Here is an 18,508-nt window from a genome sequence, read left to right on the forward strand (position 1 = left end):
TCCTGTAGCATTTGTATCCTGGAACATTAAGCTGCCAGTCCTGCCCATCCCTGAGCCATGTTTCTGTAATTGCTATGATATCTCAGTCCCATGTTCCTAACCATGCCCTGAGTTCATCTGCCTTCCCTGTTAGGCCCCTTGCATTGAAATAAATGCAGTTTAATTTATTAGTCCTACCTTGTCCCTGCCTGCCCTGACTGTTTGCTGAAAATGTGTTGCTGGAAAAGCGCAGCAGGTCAGGCAGCATCCAAGGAGCAGGAGAATCGACGTTTCGGGCATGAGCCCTTCAGGAAGGATTTCCTGAAGAAGGGCTCATGTCCGAAACATCGATTCTCCTGCTCCTTGGATGCTGCCTGACCTGCTGCGCTTTTCCAGCAACACATTTTTAGCTCTGATCTCCAGCATCTGCAGTCCTCACTTTCTCCTCGAAGAATTTTGCCCTGACTGTTTGACTCATTTCTGTTCTCAGCTGTACCTGTCTCAGATTGATCTCTTTCCTCACTATCTCCCTGGGTCCCAACCTCCCACCCCACCAACCTTACTAGTTTAAATCCTCCCTAGCAAATTTCTAGCAAATTTCCCTGCCAGTATATTAGTCCCCTTCCAATTTAGGTGCAATCTGTCCCTCTTGTACAGGTCACTTCTGCCCCAAAAGAGATTCCAATGGTTCAAAAAAGTGAATCCTTCTCCCATACTCCAGCTCCTCAGCCATGCATTCATCTGCTCTATCCTCCTATTCCTGCCCTCACTAGCTCGTAGCACTGGGAGTTATCCAGATATTACTAACCTTGAGGACCTCCTTTTTAAATTTCTGCTTAACTCTCTGTAATGTCCCTTCAGAGCTTCAACCTTTTCCCTTCCAATGTCGTTGGTTCCAAAGTGGACATTGACCTCCTGCTGGCCCTCTCCCCCATGAGAACATTCTGCACCCTCTCTGAGACATCCTTGATCCTGGCACCAGGGAAACAACACACCATTCTGCTTTTTCTCTGGCCACAGAAACGTCTGTTTGTACCTCTGACTACAGAATGCCCTCACACAATTGATCTCTTGGAACCTGACTTACCCCATGTTGCATTACAGCCAGTCTCAATACCAGAAACTTGGCTGTTCATGCCACGTTCCCCTGAGAATCCATCACCCCCTACATTTTCCAAAACAGCATACCTGTTTGAAATGGGTATATCCACAAAAGAGTCCTGCCCTCGGTGCCGACTTCTCTCACCCTTCCGGGAGTTAACCCATCTATATGACTGTATCTGAGACTTTCCCCCTTTCTATAACTGCCATCCATCACATACTGTTGCTGTTGCAAATTCCTCATCGCTTCTATCTGTCTCTCCAACCGATCCACTTGATCTAATAAGATTTGCATCCAACAGCATTTATGGCAGATATAATCCGCAGTAACCCTTAAACTCTCTTTAAACTCCCACATCTGACAAGAAGTTCATATCACTGCAAAGGCCATTTTTGCTGTTTCACAATCTACAAACCCAGAAAATAACACCGTCTTATTCCTCTACAAACACTGCCCCAGGGGTTAAATTAATAGCTATGGCTTATATTTTAAGTTTCATCAAGAGACTTATCTCCAAAAACATATAATCAAGAAAGAATCCACTATACTCACTATGCAGCCCCTTCTCTTGGACAGACTTAAAACAACAATTAACTTATCTGATTCTGTGTTGTGAACTTCGCCCAACAGTTCCTCCAAGATTAGTTGTGAATTTCACTGTTGTTAATTTTCCCAGATACACTCCGGTGTCCAGTGATACACGAATTCAAACAGCAAAGGCGGAAACTATACAGGTTCTTTCCCTCTCTCGTCTGCACTAATCCATAGTCTTGAATTTTATGACACTTTAAATGCTATTGAAGTACTTTTGCAAGATTGTGAGGTTTCTTGCCTCAACTGCCCTCCCAAGCAGTGCATTCCAGACTCCCAATATCCTATGTGAAGAGGTTTTTCCTTAAATCTCCTCAACATCTCCTGCCTTTCACTTTAAAATGATGCTCCTTTGTTATTGACCTTTTGACTCAGAGGAACAGCTGCCTTCTGTTCACCTGTCCATACCCATCATAATTTCATATAGCTTTATAATATCCCTCCCAACCTTTACCAGTCCAAAAAAAACAAACCCAAGCTTATCCAGACTCTTTTCATTGCTGAAATGCTCCATTCCAGGCAACATCCTAGTGAATATCTTCTGCATCCCCACCAGGACAGACTCATTCTTCCTACAGGGTGCTGACCAGAACTGTACACATTACTGCAGCTGTGGCATCACTACACTTCTGCACAGCTCCAATGCAAACTCCTGCTCTTATAATCTATGTCATGACAGATAAAGAAAAAAGTTGAGAAAAATCAAATACATTTCAAGTCAAAAAGTGTGGTCCTGGAAAAACACAACTAATTAGGCAGCATCTGACGAGCAGATGTATCAACGTTTTGAGCATAAGGAGGAGTCCAAGGGGGATTAGAGATAAATGGGAAGGGGCTGGGGCTGGGAGGAAGGTAGCTGGGAACGCAATAAGTAGATTAAGGTAGGGGATGATGGTGATAGGTTAGAGAGGAGGGTGGAGTGGATAGGTGGGAAGGAAGATGGTCAGGTAGGACAGTTCAAAAGGGAGGTACTGAGTTGGAAAGTTGGATATGGGATAAGGTGGGTGCAGGGGAGATGAGGAAACTGGTGAAATCCATATTGATCTCATGTGTTGGAGGGTCCCAAGGCAGAGGATGAGGTATCTTCCTCCAGATGTCAGGTGGGTAGAGTTTGGCAGTGGAAGAGGCCAAGGACTTGGTGCGGGTGTCCTAGAGATGTTCTCTGAAACATTCCGCAAATTGACGTCCTGTCCCCCAAATGTAGAGAAGACCACATCAAGAGCAACGGACGGAGTAGATGACATGTGTGGAAGTACAGATAAATCTCTGTCTGATGTGAAAGGAACATTTGGGGCCATGGACAGAGGTGAGGAGGAGGGTGTGGGCACAGGTTTTGCACTTCTTGCAATGGCAAAGGAAGGTGTCAGAAGTGGAGCATGGACCCAAGAGAGTCGCGGAAGGAATAGTCTCTGCCAAATGCAGATAGAGGTGGGGAGGGAAATTTATCCCTGGTGGTGGGTCTTTTTGTAAGTGACTGAAATGGCGGAGGCTGATGCATTGTATCCGGAGATTGGTGGGGTGGAAGGTGAGGACCAGGAGAATTCTATCTTTCTGTTATTGGAGGGGTGGAGTTCAAGGGCGGAGGTGCAGGAAGTGGAGGAGATGCTTTGGAGAGCATTTTGACCACGTGGGAAGGGAAATTGCAGTTCCTGAAGAAGGAGGCCATCTGGGGTGTTCTATGTTGGAATTGGTCCTCCTGGGAGTAGATGCGGCATAGGCAATTGGGAATAATGGATGGTGTTTGTCAGTTAGGGGGATGGTGGGGTGGTAGGAGGGAAAGGAGGTGCAGTCCAGGTAGCTGTGGGAGTCAATGGGTTTGAAGAAAATGTCCGTTTTGGGTTGGATGGTCCGAGTTCACCTGCACCCTCTCCCTCCCCTTCCTGGACCCTCATCTCCATCTACAGTGACCGACTCAATGTTGCCATATACTTCCAACCCAGCAATTCCCACAACTACCTGGACTATGCCTCCTTGCACCCTGCCTCCTGCAAAAACGCTATCCCTTAGTCCTAATTCCTCTGCCTCTGCAGCACCTGCTCCCATGAGGACCAATTCTAACATAGAACATCCCAGGTGGCCTCCTTCTTCAGGTACTGCAATTTCCCCTCCCACATGGTCAACAATGCCCTCCAATGCATGTCCTCAACTTCTCGCATCTCCTTCATTGAACCCCACTCCTCCAATCGCAACAAGGACAGAACCCTCTGGTCCTCACCTTCCACTCCACCAACTTCTGGATACAACACATCATCCTCTGTTATTTCAGCCACCAACAAACAGACCCCACCACCAGCGATATATTTCCCTCCCCACTCTTATATGCATTCCACAGAGACCATTTCCTCTGCGACTCCTTTGTTCGGTCCATGCCCCCCAACCAACGCACCCTCCACTCCCGGCATCTCCCCTGCCACTGCAGGAAGTGCAAAACATGCGCCCACACCGGCCCCCTCACCTCTGTCCAAGGCTCCAAAGAATCCTTCCACATCCAACAGAAATTTATCTGTACTTCCACACACGTCATTTACTGTGTCTGTTGCTCTCGGTGTGGTCTCCTCTGCATTGGGTGGGACAGGACGTCAATTTGCAGAACGTTTCGGAAAACATCTCTGGGACACATGCACTAAACAACCCCACCGCCCTGTAGCAAACACTTTAACTCCCCCCTCCCACTCCACCAAGTACATGCAAGTCCTGGGCGTCCTCCACTGCCGAACTCTAGCCACCCAATGCCAGGAGGAAGAATGCCGCATCTTTTTGCCTTGATACCGTCCATTCACATGGGATAATTGTCGATTTTACCAGTTTCCTCATCTTCCCTGCCCCCACCCCACCTTCATCTACGTATCACATTCCCAGCTACCTGCCACCCCCCAGCACCAACCCCCTTCCATTTATCTCCCAGCCCTCTTGGGCCAACCCCATTCCTGGTGAACAGTTTATGCTTGAAACGTCAACTCTCCTGCTCCTCAGATGCTGTCTGATCGCCTGCGCTTTTCCAGAACCATACATTTTATCTCTGAACTCCAGCATCTGCAGTCCTCACTTTCTCCAAATAAATTTCCATCCTTCTTGTCAAAATAAAACAGAAATGGACAACTAAAGAGGTAGGTGACAATATAAAATTAAAGAAAAACGTAAAAAATAGCAAAAACAAAGTACATATTGAAGTGAAAGGGAAAGATTCAAAAAGCAGCCCAGGGCACCAAGGCAGTAAAGCAGACAGTAACAACTCCAAAAAGCAAAAAAGGGACATCAAAATTAGCCCGAACATATATAATTAAATCAAGAGAAAGAGGATGGTCAGGAATTTATGCCATAATTTTAAGTATGATATTCCCCAGCATACTACTGAAACTAGGAAAAATGCTTATGGGCTACATTCTTATTTATCAGCCTTCTAAAATGAAACTTGATTAGTTTGCCAAACTGAGAGACAAAACCAACTGTTTTGGAGAGAAACAACATAGATAATACAGATCATCAGAAACTGCCAGAATTTTAGCTTATGATGACTAGGCTTAGATTGAATTAAGGTGAATTAGAGAGTTCCAACAATATATTAAACAGATTTTGGGGGTTTCCTGTGACTAGTAAACCTGCCTGCAATGACAATGTACATAGTAGGTATGAGAGCACCTTGACAGCTTTATTGATGCTACTAAACCTTTACGGGCGTTGTCCTGAGTGCTAATCTGTTAACATTGCCAGGCTTTGTAATCTCTGTTTATTAATTCCTGAGATGGTAACCATGGAACAAAAATAATTTCCTCCATCTGTTCATTGTCCAGAGGTCCCTTAAGGCAGTACCAAACCCCTCAGTACCCTCTCAGTTGTTTCACCTGTTCCACTGTTAACCACTGTTTTGTACCTATTACAGCCAGAGTTCACCTCTCACATCCCTTATCTAAACTTCTGTACTGGCAGGCAAGCCATTTGGGCTGCAGATAGCACGAGCATAACTATAATCACCAGGTAATATGAAACAGGAGTGTTCATCCTATATTCTCATTTCTGGGAAATGCCAAATTTATAGCGATACTATATGTTTCAGATGAACCACAAAGATCTTGTATCGTGCACTTACTTTATTTTGTTTAGCAATGGTGTCCACAAGGAAGTTCGTCCTAACATTGTCGACATTTGGTACTAGGATTGAATTATAGTCTGGCTCACTGTCAGTTGGATATAAATATTCTTGAACCCAAACTTTCCAGTGCTCCCATTCACCTGACAAATCAGACAAAGCAAGATACTGTTTAAACAAGGATGTTGGGATAAATCAATGTTTGGATCCAAAATACAACACAAGTCACCAAAACAAACAGATATTTGAGAACAGAAGAAGACCATTTGAGGCTGCAAAGCTCTTCGAGCCTGCTCTGTCATTCAACTGGATCATGCTGTTCGCTGTTTGGTAGTATAGAACTTGAGAATAATTGAGAAATAATACATTTGTCAAAGCTTTTTGTCTTGCGCCCATCAGAATACAAATACAAAGGGAAAGCAAACATTTATACTGCATGAAAGAAGAGCGCTGATTGGTTGGAATGTGCCCAGTGATTGGCAGATACATTATTATGAAAATTTCATCCATTAATGTTGATTGACAGTTAACTGATAGGCTTTGTTCAAATCTTAAATCAGGCAGGTTGAATCTGATTGGTGAGAGCATTGCCCTGATAAATGAACCAGAAAATGATGATCACCTATTTTGTTGAGTTGGAACAGATGCAGTGCTTACATGTTCTTTCCATCTGCAAAGAACAGGGCCTTGTGTATGCATGTGAATATACACATGTGCCATGCTGTGAATCCAATTGACAATCATAAATTTGTTGTGAGTGTAATGCTTCACACACTTGTAAGTTTTGATCAAATGCTATCCATTTGCAGAATCACAGCTAAAGTTGGACACTGTTTTGAATTTTACAAGAGCAGGCTGGTTGGACATAGACTATATTTGCTGTGACGAACAGATGATGGGATCTGCTGCTTGATCCAATCCTTTGGGATGTACAGCCACGTACCTGGCACCAAACTGTAAATGAAATCCATACACCACATTGCTGCTGTGAATGAAAGGCAGATTTAAGGAGTTGTGGAATTCCTGATCAGTTAATTAAAGAAAGGAGTATAAGTTGGGTGAAGTGAAAATTAGATGCACAGAAGGAGAGAAATATGAAAGCTAAAAATAGCAGAATTCTGTAGAATTTTCCAGTCATGTGGTAACTAGGTATGGATGGGTGTTGGGAGGTGGCAAGGTAGAGGGGCTGAGTGAGAAGAATGATTTAGTTGAATGATTCTGCACTGCATTTCTGCTCAAGATTTATTGCTTAAAGCAACACCATCCACTCCACAAAGCTGAGCAGTCAGCCAGGTTCAATGGAGAGTGCAGGAGAACATGCCAGGAGCTGCACCAGGCATACCTCAAAATAAGGTGTCAACTCGGTGAAGCTAATAAACAGGACTACTTGCATGCCAAACAACATAAGCAGCAAGTGACAGTGCTAAGTGATCCCAACAAAGCAGATCTAAGTTCTGCATTTCTGCCATATCCAGTTGTGAACGGTGGTGGACAACTAAATAACTCACTGGAAGAGGAGGCTCCACAAATATCCCCATCTTCAATGATGGAAGAGCCCAGCACATGAGAGCAACAGATAATGCTGAAACATTCACAGCAATCTTCAGTCAGAAATGCCGAGTGGATGATCCATTTCGGCCTCCTGCAGTGGTCCCCATCCTGACAGATACCCATCTTCAGCCAATTCGATTCACTCCATGTGATATCAAAAAACAGTTGGAGACACTGGATAGTGCAAACTGACAATATTCCGGCAATAGTACCAGCAATAGTACTGAAGACTTGTGCTCCAGAACTTACCAATTCCCAAGCCAAGCTCTTCTAGTACAGTTACAACACTGGCATCTACCCAACAATGTGAAAATTGCCCAAGTATGTCCTGTACATAAAAAACAGGAAAAATCCAACCCAACATGATGGCATGTTGGGAAAAATCCAACCCAACATGCCATCAGTCAATTCCCAATCATCGGTAAAGTGATGGAAAGTGTCATCAACTGTGCTATCAAGCAGCACTTGCTAAGCAATAACCTGCTCAGTGATGCCAAGTTTTGGTTCCACCAGGGTCACTCTGCTCCTGATCTCATTATAGCCTTGGTTCAAACATGGACAAAAGAACTGAATTCCAGAAGTGAGGTGAGAGTGGTAGCATTTGACATTAAGCTGCATTTGATCTACTCTGGCATCAAGGAGACCTAGCAAAACTGGAATCAAAGGTGTCAGGGACAAACTCTCTACTAGTTGGAGTCATACCTAGCACATTGAGATGACTGAGCTTCCACAATCATCTGCCAGCTCCAGGACATCTCTGCAGGATTCACTCAGGGTAGTCTCCTAGGCTCAACCATCTTCAGCTGTGTCATCAATGAACTTCTCTCCATTATAAGGTCAGAAGTCAGGATGTTCGCTGATGATTGCACAATGTTCAGCACCATTCGCATCTCCTCAGATACTGAAGCAATCTGTATCCAAATGCAACAAAATTTGGACAATATCCAAGCTTGGGCTGACAAGTGGCAAGTAACATTCACGCCACACAAACGCTAGGCTATGACCATCACCAACAACAGACAATCTAACGATCTACCCACCAAATTCAATGGTGTTACCATCACTGAATGCCCCACTATCAACATCCTGGGAATTATCAGTGATCGGAAACTTAATTCGATGCACCACATAAACACAACGGCTACAAGAGCAGGGGTCAGAGGCTAGGAATTCCGCGGCGAGTAACTCAGGTCATAACTCCCCAAAGCATGTCCTTCACCTACAAGGCACAAGTCAGGAATGTGATGGAATACTCCCTACTGGTCTGGATGAGTGCAGTTCCAACAACACTCGAAAAGCTTGACAGCATCCAGGACGAAATAGTCTGCTTGATAGGCACTACCACAAGCATCCACTCCCTCCACTACCGACACTCTGTAGCAGCAATGTGTACTATCTACAAGACAGACTGCAGAAATTGACCTAAGATCCTTAGATAGCATCTTTCAAATCTACGACCACTTCGATCTCGAAGAACAAGGGCAGCAGATACGTGGTAATACCACCACCTTTAAGTTCCCCTCCAAGCCACTCACCATCCCGACTCAGAAATATATCCCCATTCCTTCACTGTTGCTGGGTCAAAATCCTGGAATTCCCTCCCTAATGGCATTATGGGTCAACCCGCAGCAGGTGGACTGCAGCAGTTCAACAGGCAGCTCATCACCACCTTCTCAAGAGCAACTAGGGATGGGCAATAAATGCTGCCCAGCCAATGACGCCCACATCCCACAAATGAATTAAAATAAAGGTGGTCAAGGCCTCTATTAGCAACAACATGCTGATGGAGCATCCATGTGCTAGACCTTGGGTGAGTTATGGGACTGCAGCCTGAAGGTGGTGCACACTGCTGTGCACTGTAAGGAAAATACATTGCAAACTAGTTTTATTTGATCAGATTGCTCCAATACGTTCTGCTGCACAGGCTCAGAGTTCTGAAATTCCCAACCCCTCTCCCAACTAGCTCGATCTGTCCCCTTCTTTAGCTTGGTATTTTTGTGTATGTTCCAATGAGGACAAAAACCTTCAACAAAATGTGGCTTCCTTTTCAGAAATAAGAAAGGTGACTCTGTTAGTTAATGATATTAATAGCATAAGAGAGGGGGATGACGTAAGTTGAGGACAAAGTCAGAAGTTACACGACACCAGGTTATAGTCCAACAAGTTTATGAATTGAATTGAATTGAATTTATTGTCATGTGTACCGAGGCACAGTGAAAAGCTTTGTCTTGTGAGCAATAAGGGAGATCACAGACTAAAGTAGCATATACAGTAAAAATAGGTAAACAACGGCAAAAACAAAAACACTGGTACAAGCGAATGTTAAGAGTTTGCTTGTCCAAGTTTATTTGAAATCACAAGTTTTTGGAACTCTGCTCTTTCATCAGGTGAAGTGAAATATTCCAAGTTCTGGAAATATTAAAGAGGGGATAAAGAGGCTGAAAAAATTAAATAGATAGGTTAAGTGGGTAGACATCTGGCAGAGAGGTACAATGTTGCAAGATTAAAAAGGCACAATATCTAATGGTGAAAGCCTCCAGAGCTCTGAGACACAGTTACAGATGTGTGTCCTCGTACATAAATCACAAAAGATTACTTTATAGGGCACATCCATTAATTAGGAAAGCTAATAGAATGTTAATATTCATCATGAGTACAGTTTAACTCAAAGGTATAGATGTATGTTTCAGTTATACAGAGCACTGATGAGGGCACTTCTGAAGTATTATGTACAGTGTTGGTTACCTTGTTTAAACAAGAATGTAAAGGTGGTGGCAGCATTTCAGAAAAGATTTACAAGACTACTACCTGAATGAGCATGTTGTCTAACGACAAGATAATTAGTCATGCTAGCCATGGAGTTTAGAAAAGAAACAGGTGACTTAGAGGACCAAATTACCTCCTGCTGCTCCTATTGTTCTGTGTTTCTATACTTCTACATTTGGGTCAGCAGACTATAAGACATATGAGCTGAAGTAGTCCGTTAGCTCATTGAGTCTGCTCCACCAGTCAATCAGATCATAGCTAATCTGATGATCCTCAAATGCACTTTCCTGTCTTTTCAAAAATCTGTCTCTGCCTTGATGACACCAACAACCAATATACCGGCCACTACAGCGGACAGCTGAAACTGACAACCGGAAGCGGCAGGGACAGGCCACTATAAATGCCGGAGGAAACACCACAGAAGCGCTTCACAGGAGGCTCCCAAGCACTGAGGATGTCACCTAGACAGGGGACGAAACGTTTGCAACAAAACCTTCCAGCTCGGCGAACAGAACCACAGCAACGAGCACCCGAGCTACAAATCTTCTCACAAACTTTGAACCAACAACCAGCCCACAACAGCTTTATACAGCAATAGAATTTCCACAGGATTCTACCTTCTGTGAGAGGAAATTCCCCCTCATTTGTTTAAAATGGATGACAGAAAAGCACAGCAGGTCAGGCAGCATCCGAGGAGCAGGAAAATCGACATTTCGGGCAATAGCCCTGGTGGGAAGGAAGATTTGGCAGGTAGGTCAGGTCATGAGGATGGTGCTGAACTGGAAGGTTGGAACTGGGGTAAGGTGGGGGGAGGGGAAATGAGGAAACTGGTGAAGTCCAAATTGATACCCTGGGGTTGAAGTGTTCCGAGGCAGAAGATGAGGTGTTCATCCCTAGGACACATTGATCGGATAGATTTGGATAGGATGTTAATTCTAATGCAAGAATTTAAATTAAGTGTTACTGTTTAAAAACAATGGGTGCTTCATTTAAAAAAGAGGACAATTCTTTCCTGACCAAGTATTGAGAGACTTTAGAACACTCCAGAGAAGGTGGCAGAAGCTGAAGCTTGAATATTTTTATGGCAGAGATGGATAGATTCCTGTTAAGCAAAGGGGGGAAAGTTTATTGGGGATAGGAGGGTCTATGGATTTTTAGGTAACAACCAGAGGTACCTTGATCTTATAAACAGCAGATCCGACTGGAGGGGCTGAATGGCTGATCCTTGTTTATTTTTCATTCTGTTGTGGGAAATAGGCATTGCTGACTGGACTTGTATTTATTGCCCATCCCTAGTTTGATTTGATTTATTTGTTGTCACATCTATCTTGTTAGAAAATACAATGAAAAGTGTTGCCTAATGTTGCCACTCTCTGCCGCCATCTTAAAACACAGAAAATAGTTGCTCTCGAGAAGGTGGTGGTGAGCTGCCTTCTTGAATTGCTGTAATCCTTCCTTTGGGAGGAAATTCCAGGAATTTCACCCAGTGATGGTGAGGGAACAGTAATATATTTTCAAGTTGGGATGCTAAGTGGCTTGGAGGGGAACACTCAGATGGTGTTCTCATGCATCTGCTATGCTTATCCTTCTAGATGAAGTGGTTGTGGGTATGGAAATTGCGATCCTGAGCAGCAGTATTGGATGGAGGATACTTATGGATGTAGTGTCAATCAAACAGGCTGCTTTGTCCTGGATGGTGTCAACCTTCTTGAGTGTTGTTGGAGCTGCAATCATCCAGATAAGGGAAGAGGATTCCATAACATTCCTCACTTGTGCCTTGTTGATGGTGGATAGACTTTGGGAGTTAAGAAGTGAGTTATTCACAGAATTCCTATCCTCTGACCTGCTTTTGTCAACACTGTGTTTATGTGGTGAGTCCAGTTGAGTTTCTGATCAATGGTAACCCTCAAGATATTGCTAGTCATGATGACACCGCTGAATGTCAAGGGGCAGTGGTTAGATTGTCCCTCATTGGAAATGGTCATTGCCTGGCATTTGTGTGGCATGAATGTTACCTGCCATTTGTCAACTGAAGCCCGAATATTCTGCAGATCTTGTTGCATTTGAACATGGACTGCTTCAGTACCTAAGGAATGCTGCTGAACATTGCACAATCTTCCCCACTTCCCTTCTTAGGATACAGCAAAGGTCATTAATGAAGCAGTTGAAGATGGTTGGGCCAAGGACACTACCCTCAGGAACTCCTGCAGAGGTGTTCTGGAGCTGAGATGACTGACCTGTAAGAACCACAGCCATCTTCATATGTGCCAGGTACAACTCCAACCAGTGGAGAATTTTCCGCCTGACACCCATTGATTCCAGTTTTGCTAGGACCCCTGTGATGCCACACTGGGTCAAATCCAGTTTGATGTCAAGGGCTGTCATTCTCACCTCACTCTGGAATTGAGCTCTTTTGTCTGTGTTTCAACCAAGGCTGGAATGATGTCAGGAGTTGAATGCCCTGGCAGAACCCAAACAAGGCGTCACTGAGCAGAATATTGCTGAGAAGGTACTTGGTAGCATTGCTGATGACACCTTCTATTGCTTTACTGATGATCAAGAATGGACTGATAGTACAGTAATTGGCCAGGTTGGATTTGTCCTGCTTTTTGCGTACAGGATATACTCAGGTAATTTTCCACATTGTCGGGAGATGCCAATGATGTAACTGTAGCAGAAGAGCTTGGCTAGATGGAACGGTAAGTTCTGGAGTACAAAAATGAGTACAATTGCTGCATACTGTCAGGGCCCATTGCTTTTGCAGTATTCAGTGCCTCCAACCTTAATATTACATGACTTGAATTGTTCATATGTTTGCAATATTATGGAACAGAAAATTAGAAAATCACCCCCAATAAAGCAGCACATTGTGATCTACCCCATTTTCAAGGTGAGAGTTCTGAATGATATTGTGCAAAACGTAATTTAAAGGCTCATACCTTGATGACCGACAAGAAACTCGAATATGGACTGGGCACTATCTGAAGGAACATCTGGTAGGTCCAGTTTGCTGTGGTGTTGTTGGAGGAATTGCTCAAGTTTAGCCCTGTTCTCTAATTCCAACAAGGCACCAATACTCCACATGAGAACAAACACAAATAGTCGTTGAAGTTGCAATGCATCAGAAATTCCTCCATCTTCTCTTGAAGGAATCAAACCATCCAGCAGGGTAATTGACTAAAGGAAGAGAAAAATGTGCATATTTCCTTTCAAAGAAACATTAAGTTTTTTTCTGTATTTTTCAAAAGTACATCAACATACCAGAGAAAAATTCATTCACAAATCAATATACTTTGCCAGATAATTGATGAATACAGACTCACAATTCAATATTTCACGAGGGATGTTCTTAACCCTCCAAGAGGTTGTGGGGCTTGTAGTGACAAAAGCAGTATTTCGCTTTTTGTGTGGCATTGGAGGTGTCTTTTCAGAAAAAAAATATGATAAGGTAGCATTACAGTAGAAGTTCCCAACCTGCGTGATGTAGTTACACTCCAGTAGCTCCATTACTGGATTGAGGTTTAACTTCATGTAGAGATAACTATCTTCAAAGGCTCTGTCGTATACATCTTGCAGAATTTCAGCTTCCCAAGGAGTACGTTTATTTAACCAAGCCTGAAAGCCAAAATAGAATAATGAGGGGAGAGTGGCAATCATTCCTTAATTTAACAAGTAAAATGTTTTGAAATACAACTGAAAGGCATTGGTAGACAATGTGCAATCATCAGTCATGTTTCTCTCATTATTGTACAATAGATATAAGAAATAAAAGATAGACAGAGGGTGGTGGTAGAGGGTTGTTTTTCAGACTGTGACCAGTGGAGTGCCACAAGGATCGGTGCTGGGTCCACTACTTTTAATCATTTATATAAATGCTTTGGATGCGAGCATAAGAGGTAAGTTAGTAGGTTTGCAGATGACACCAGAATTGGAGGTGTAGTGGACAGCGAAGAGGGTTATCTTAGATTACAACAGGATCTTGATCAGATGGGCCAATGGGCTGAGAAGTGGCAGATGGAGTTTAATTTAGATAAATGTGAAGTACTGCATTTTGGGAAAGCAAATCTTAGCAGGACTTATACACTTAATGGTAAGGTCCTAGGGAGTGTTGCTGAACAAAGAGACCTTGGAGTGCAGGTTCATAGCTCCTTGAAAGTGGAGTCGCAGGTAGATAGGATAGTGAAGAAGGCGTTTGGTATGCTTTCCTTTATTGGTCAGAATATTGAGTACAGGAGTTGGGATGTGATGTTGTGGCTGTGCAGGACATTGGTTAGGCCACTGTTAGAATATTGTGTGCAATTCTGGTCTCCTTCCTATCAGAAAGATGCTGTGAAACTTGAATGGGTTCAGAAAAAATTTACAAGGATGTTACCAGGTTTGGAGGATTTGAGCTATAGGGAGAGGTTGAATAGGATAGGGCTCCTGAAGCGTCGGAGGCTGAGGGATTACCTTATAGAGGTTTATAAAATCATGAGGGGCATGGATAGGGTAAAGAGACAAAGTCTTTTTCCTGGATGACGCAGTCCAGAACTAGAGGGCATAGACTTAGAGTGAGAGGGGAACAAGGGGTGGCACAGTGGCTCAGTGGTTAGCACTGCTGCTTCGCAGCACCAGAGATCCGGGTTCGATTCCAGCCTCGGGCGTCTGTCTGCGTGGAGTTTGCACATTCTCCTCGTGTCTGCGTGGGTTTCCTCTGGCTGCATCGGTTTCCTTTCACAGTCCAAAGATGTGCAGGTCAGGTGAATTGGCCATGCTAAATTGCCCGTAGTGATAGGTGCATGAGTAGGGGAATGGGTTTGGGTGAGTTATTCTTTGGAGTGTCAGTGTGGACTTGTTGGGCTGAAGGGCCTGTTTCCGCACTGTAGGAAATCTAATCTCATATAAAAGAGACCTAATGGGCAACCTTTTCACGCAGAGGGTGGTATGTGTATGGAATGAGCTGCCAGAGGAAGTGGTGGAGGCTAGTACAATTGCAACATTTAAAAGGCATCTGGATGGGTATATGAATAGGAAGGGTTTGGAGGGATATGGAGAGGTGGGACTAGATTGGGTTGGGATATCTGGTTGGCATGGACAAGTTGGACCGAAGGGTCTGTTTCCGTGCTGTACAGCTCTGTGACTCCATATGTTTGCAAAGCAAAGACTCTGTGAGATTGTTGATAAGCAATGATGCAGAATTCTGTAGCTAATGTACTGACAAATGTGTATGATACATTGTGTGGACTTGGCATGAGAAGAGTGAAATGAAACAGAACGTTTTGATATTGTTATGGCACAAAGAAAAAGGCTGGAACAAATCAGCCTTCCAATCTCTGTATTCAAAATACAGCAAAATTAAACAGACCCTTAAAATTGACTGCAATGGTTCTCAACCAGACTTCATTGAATAATTAATCCCAGATCATGTGAATAATTAATTCTTGACACCGCATTAAACAACAACCTAGCAATTTATCAACAATTCAATACCTTTAGCAGTGCAAAATTAAACAACAAAGTAATCTAATTGTGTCTATGTTTAAACCCACTAACATTTGTTTTCAGCCCCATTCACACAAACACAGACAACACAGTTAAGGGATAAAGAAAAGAAAATAACAAAATAACTAATGTCCTTCAGAGAAGGAAATCTGCCATCCTCACCCAGCCTGGCCGACATGTAAATCCAGACACACAACAAAGCGATTGACTCTGAATTGCCCTCTGAAATAGCCACCGGCACCACTCCCCACCTCTTCCTCCGCTACATTGATGACTGCATTGGCGCCACCTCGTGCTTCCACGAGGAGGTCGAGCAATTCATCAACTTCACCAACATATTCCACCCTGACCTTAAATTTACTTGGACCATCTCTGACACCTCCCTCCCCTTTCTGGACCTCTCCATCTCCATTAATGACGACCGACTTGACACTGACATTTTTTACAAACCTACTGACTCCCACAGCTACCTGGATTACACCTCTTCCCACCCTACCTCCTGCAAAAATGCCATCACGTATTTCCATTTCTTCCGTCTCCACCGGATCTGCTCCCAGGAGGACCATTTCCACCACAGAACACACCAGATGGCCTCCTTCTTTAGAGACCCCAATTTCCCTTCCCACGTGGTTAAAGATGCCCTCCAACGCATCTCGTCCGCATCCGGCACCTCCGCCCTTAGGCCCCACCTCTCCAATCGTAACAAGGACGGAACGCCCCTGGTGCTCACCTTCCACCCTACCAACCTTTGCATAAACCAAATCCTCCGCCGACATTTCCGCCACCTCCAAACGGACCCCATCACCAGTGATAAATTTCCCTCCCCACCCTTTTCTGCCTTCCGCAAAGACGATTCCCTCCATGACTACCTGGTCAGGTCCACGCACCCCTACAACCCACCCTCCCGTCCTGGCACCTTCCCATGTTACTGCAGTAATTGCAAAACCTGCGCCCACACCTCCTCCCTCACCTCCATCCAAGGCCCTAAAGGAGCCTTCCACATCCATCAAAGTTTTACTTGCACATCCACTAATATCATTTATTGTATCCGTTGCTCCCGATGCGGTCTCCTCTACATTGGGGAGACTGGACGCCTCCGAGCAGACCGATTTAGGGAACACCTCCGGGACACTCGCACCAATCAACCATGCCACCCTGTGGCCCAACATTTCTACTCCCCCTCCCACTCTGCCGAGGACATGGAGATCCTGGGCCTCCTTCACCGCCACTCCCTCACCACCCAACGCTTGGAGGAAGAATGCCTCATCTTTTGCCTCAGAACACTTCAACCCCAGGGCATCAATGTGGACTTCAACAGTTTCCTCATTTCCCCTTCCCCCACCTTACCCCAGTTCCAAACTTCCAGCTCAGCACTGTCCCCATGACTTGTCCTACCTGCCTATCTTCTTTTCCACCTATCCACTCCACCCTCCTCCCTGACCTATCACCTTCATCCCCTCCCCCACTCACCTATTGTACTCTATGCTACTTTCTCCCCCCCCCCACCCTCCTCTCATTTATCTCTCCACCCTTCAGGCTCTCTGCTTGTATTCCTGATGAAGGGCTTTTGCCCGAAACGTCGATTTTACTGCTGCTCAGATGCTGCCTGAACTGCTGTGCTCTCCCAGCACCACTAATCCAGAATCTGGTTTCCAGCATCTGCCGTCATTGTTTTTACCTCTGAAATAGCCTAGCAGACCATTCAGTTGTAGCAATCATTGAAGTCTCAAAGTAAAGAAAGTGAACAGATTAACTAACATTGACCTAGGCACGGGAAAAGACAGTAGCAGAAACAGCCCTGTCGACCCTGCACAGCCCTATTCAATAATATCTGAGAGCTAGTGCCAAAATTGGGAGAGCTGTCTCACAGACTAGTCAAGCAACAGCATGACATAGTTGTACTCACAGAATCATACCTTACAGACAATATCCCAGGCACCACCATCACCATCCCTGGATATGTCCTGTCTCACCGGCAAGACAGACCCAATAGGGGTGGCAGCACAGTGGTATACACTCGGGAGGGAGTTACCCTGAGAGTCCTCAACATTGACTCCGGACCCCATGAAGTCTCGTGGCTTCAAGTTAAACACAGACAAGGAAACACAGCGGCGGCAGCTGGGCGGAAGTGAAGTCGGAGCGCAGAGCCGGTCGGGAAGGTAAGTAATTGTTATTTGAGTGGAGAAGGAACCCGAGACACTATACGTGTAGTGTCTCCCACCCTCCCTCCTCCTCTAATCTAAAAAAAAAGTAAGCTACTTGGTGTTCTTGTTTTGGAGACTAAGTGTAGAGTTATGACAGCGCAGGCAGTGGAATGTTCCTCTTGCAGGATGTTTGGGGTAGGGGTGACCACCGATGCTCCTGCTGACTTCATCTGCAGGAAGTGCAGCCAGCTCCAGCTCCTCACAGACCGCGTTAGGGAACTGGAGCTGGAGTTGGATGAACTGAGAATTATTCGAGAGGCTGAGAGGGTGATAGATGGAAGCTACAGGGACATAGTTACGCCAGAGAACAGAGGTAGCTGGGTAACAGTTAGAAGTGGGAAGGGGAGGAAGCAGGCAGTGCAGGGATCCCCTATGGTTGTTCCCCTCAACAATAAGTATACCGCTTTGGATACTGTTGGGGGGGGCTGCCTAGCAGGGGTAAGCTGCAGTGACCGGGTCTCTGGCACGAGGTCCGGCTCTGAATCTCAGAAGGGAAAGGGGGAGAGGAGGAGAGCGCTAGTTATAGGAGACTCTCTAGTTAGAGGCGGTTCTGTGGACATGGGCGAGACTCTCGGTTGGTTTGTTGCCTCCCGGGTGCCAGGGTCCAAGATGTCTCGGACCGTGTCTTCAGAATCCTTAAGGGGGAGGGTGTGCAGCCAGAAGTCATGGTGCACATTGCACCAACGACATAGGTAGGAAGAGAGGTGGGGAGGTCATTCAAGAGCTCAGGGAGTTAGGCTGGAAGCT

At 44.9% G+C, this 18,508-nt stretch overlaps 1 protein-coding gene across 1 annotated transcript in view; it reads right to left on the bottom strand.

Moving 5' to 3' along the window:
• The window catches only part of LOC122540179 (dynein axonemal heavy chain 8-like), a 1,249,383-nt gene that overhangs the window by 311,470 nt on the left and 919,405 nt on the right, over window positions 1-18,508 (bottom strand). The window contains exons 52-54 of the mRNA XM_043675521.1: window positions 13,551-13,691; window positions 13,016-13,253; window positions 5,760-5,902 (exon numbers count right to left, since the gene is read on the bottom strand). Coding sequence (XP_043531456.1) covers window positions 5,760-5,902; window positions 13,016-13,253; window positions 13,551-13,691 — 522 coding nt within the window. The remainder of the gene's footprint in view (window positions 1-5,759; window positions 5,903-13,015; window positions 13,254-13,550; window positions 13,692-18,508) is intronic.

This window comes from Chiloscyllium plagiosum, chromosome 3 (genome assembly GCF_004010195.1).
Source record: "Chiloscyllium plagiosum isolate BGI_BamShark_2017 chromosome 3, ASM401019v2, whole genome shotgun sequence".
Classification (NCBI taxonomy): Eukaryota; Metazoa; Chordata; class Chondrichthyes; order Orectolobiformes; family Hemiscylliidae; genus Chiloscyllium; species Chiloscyllium plagiosum.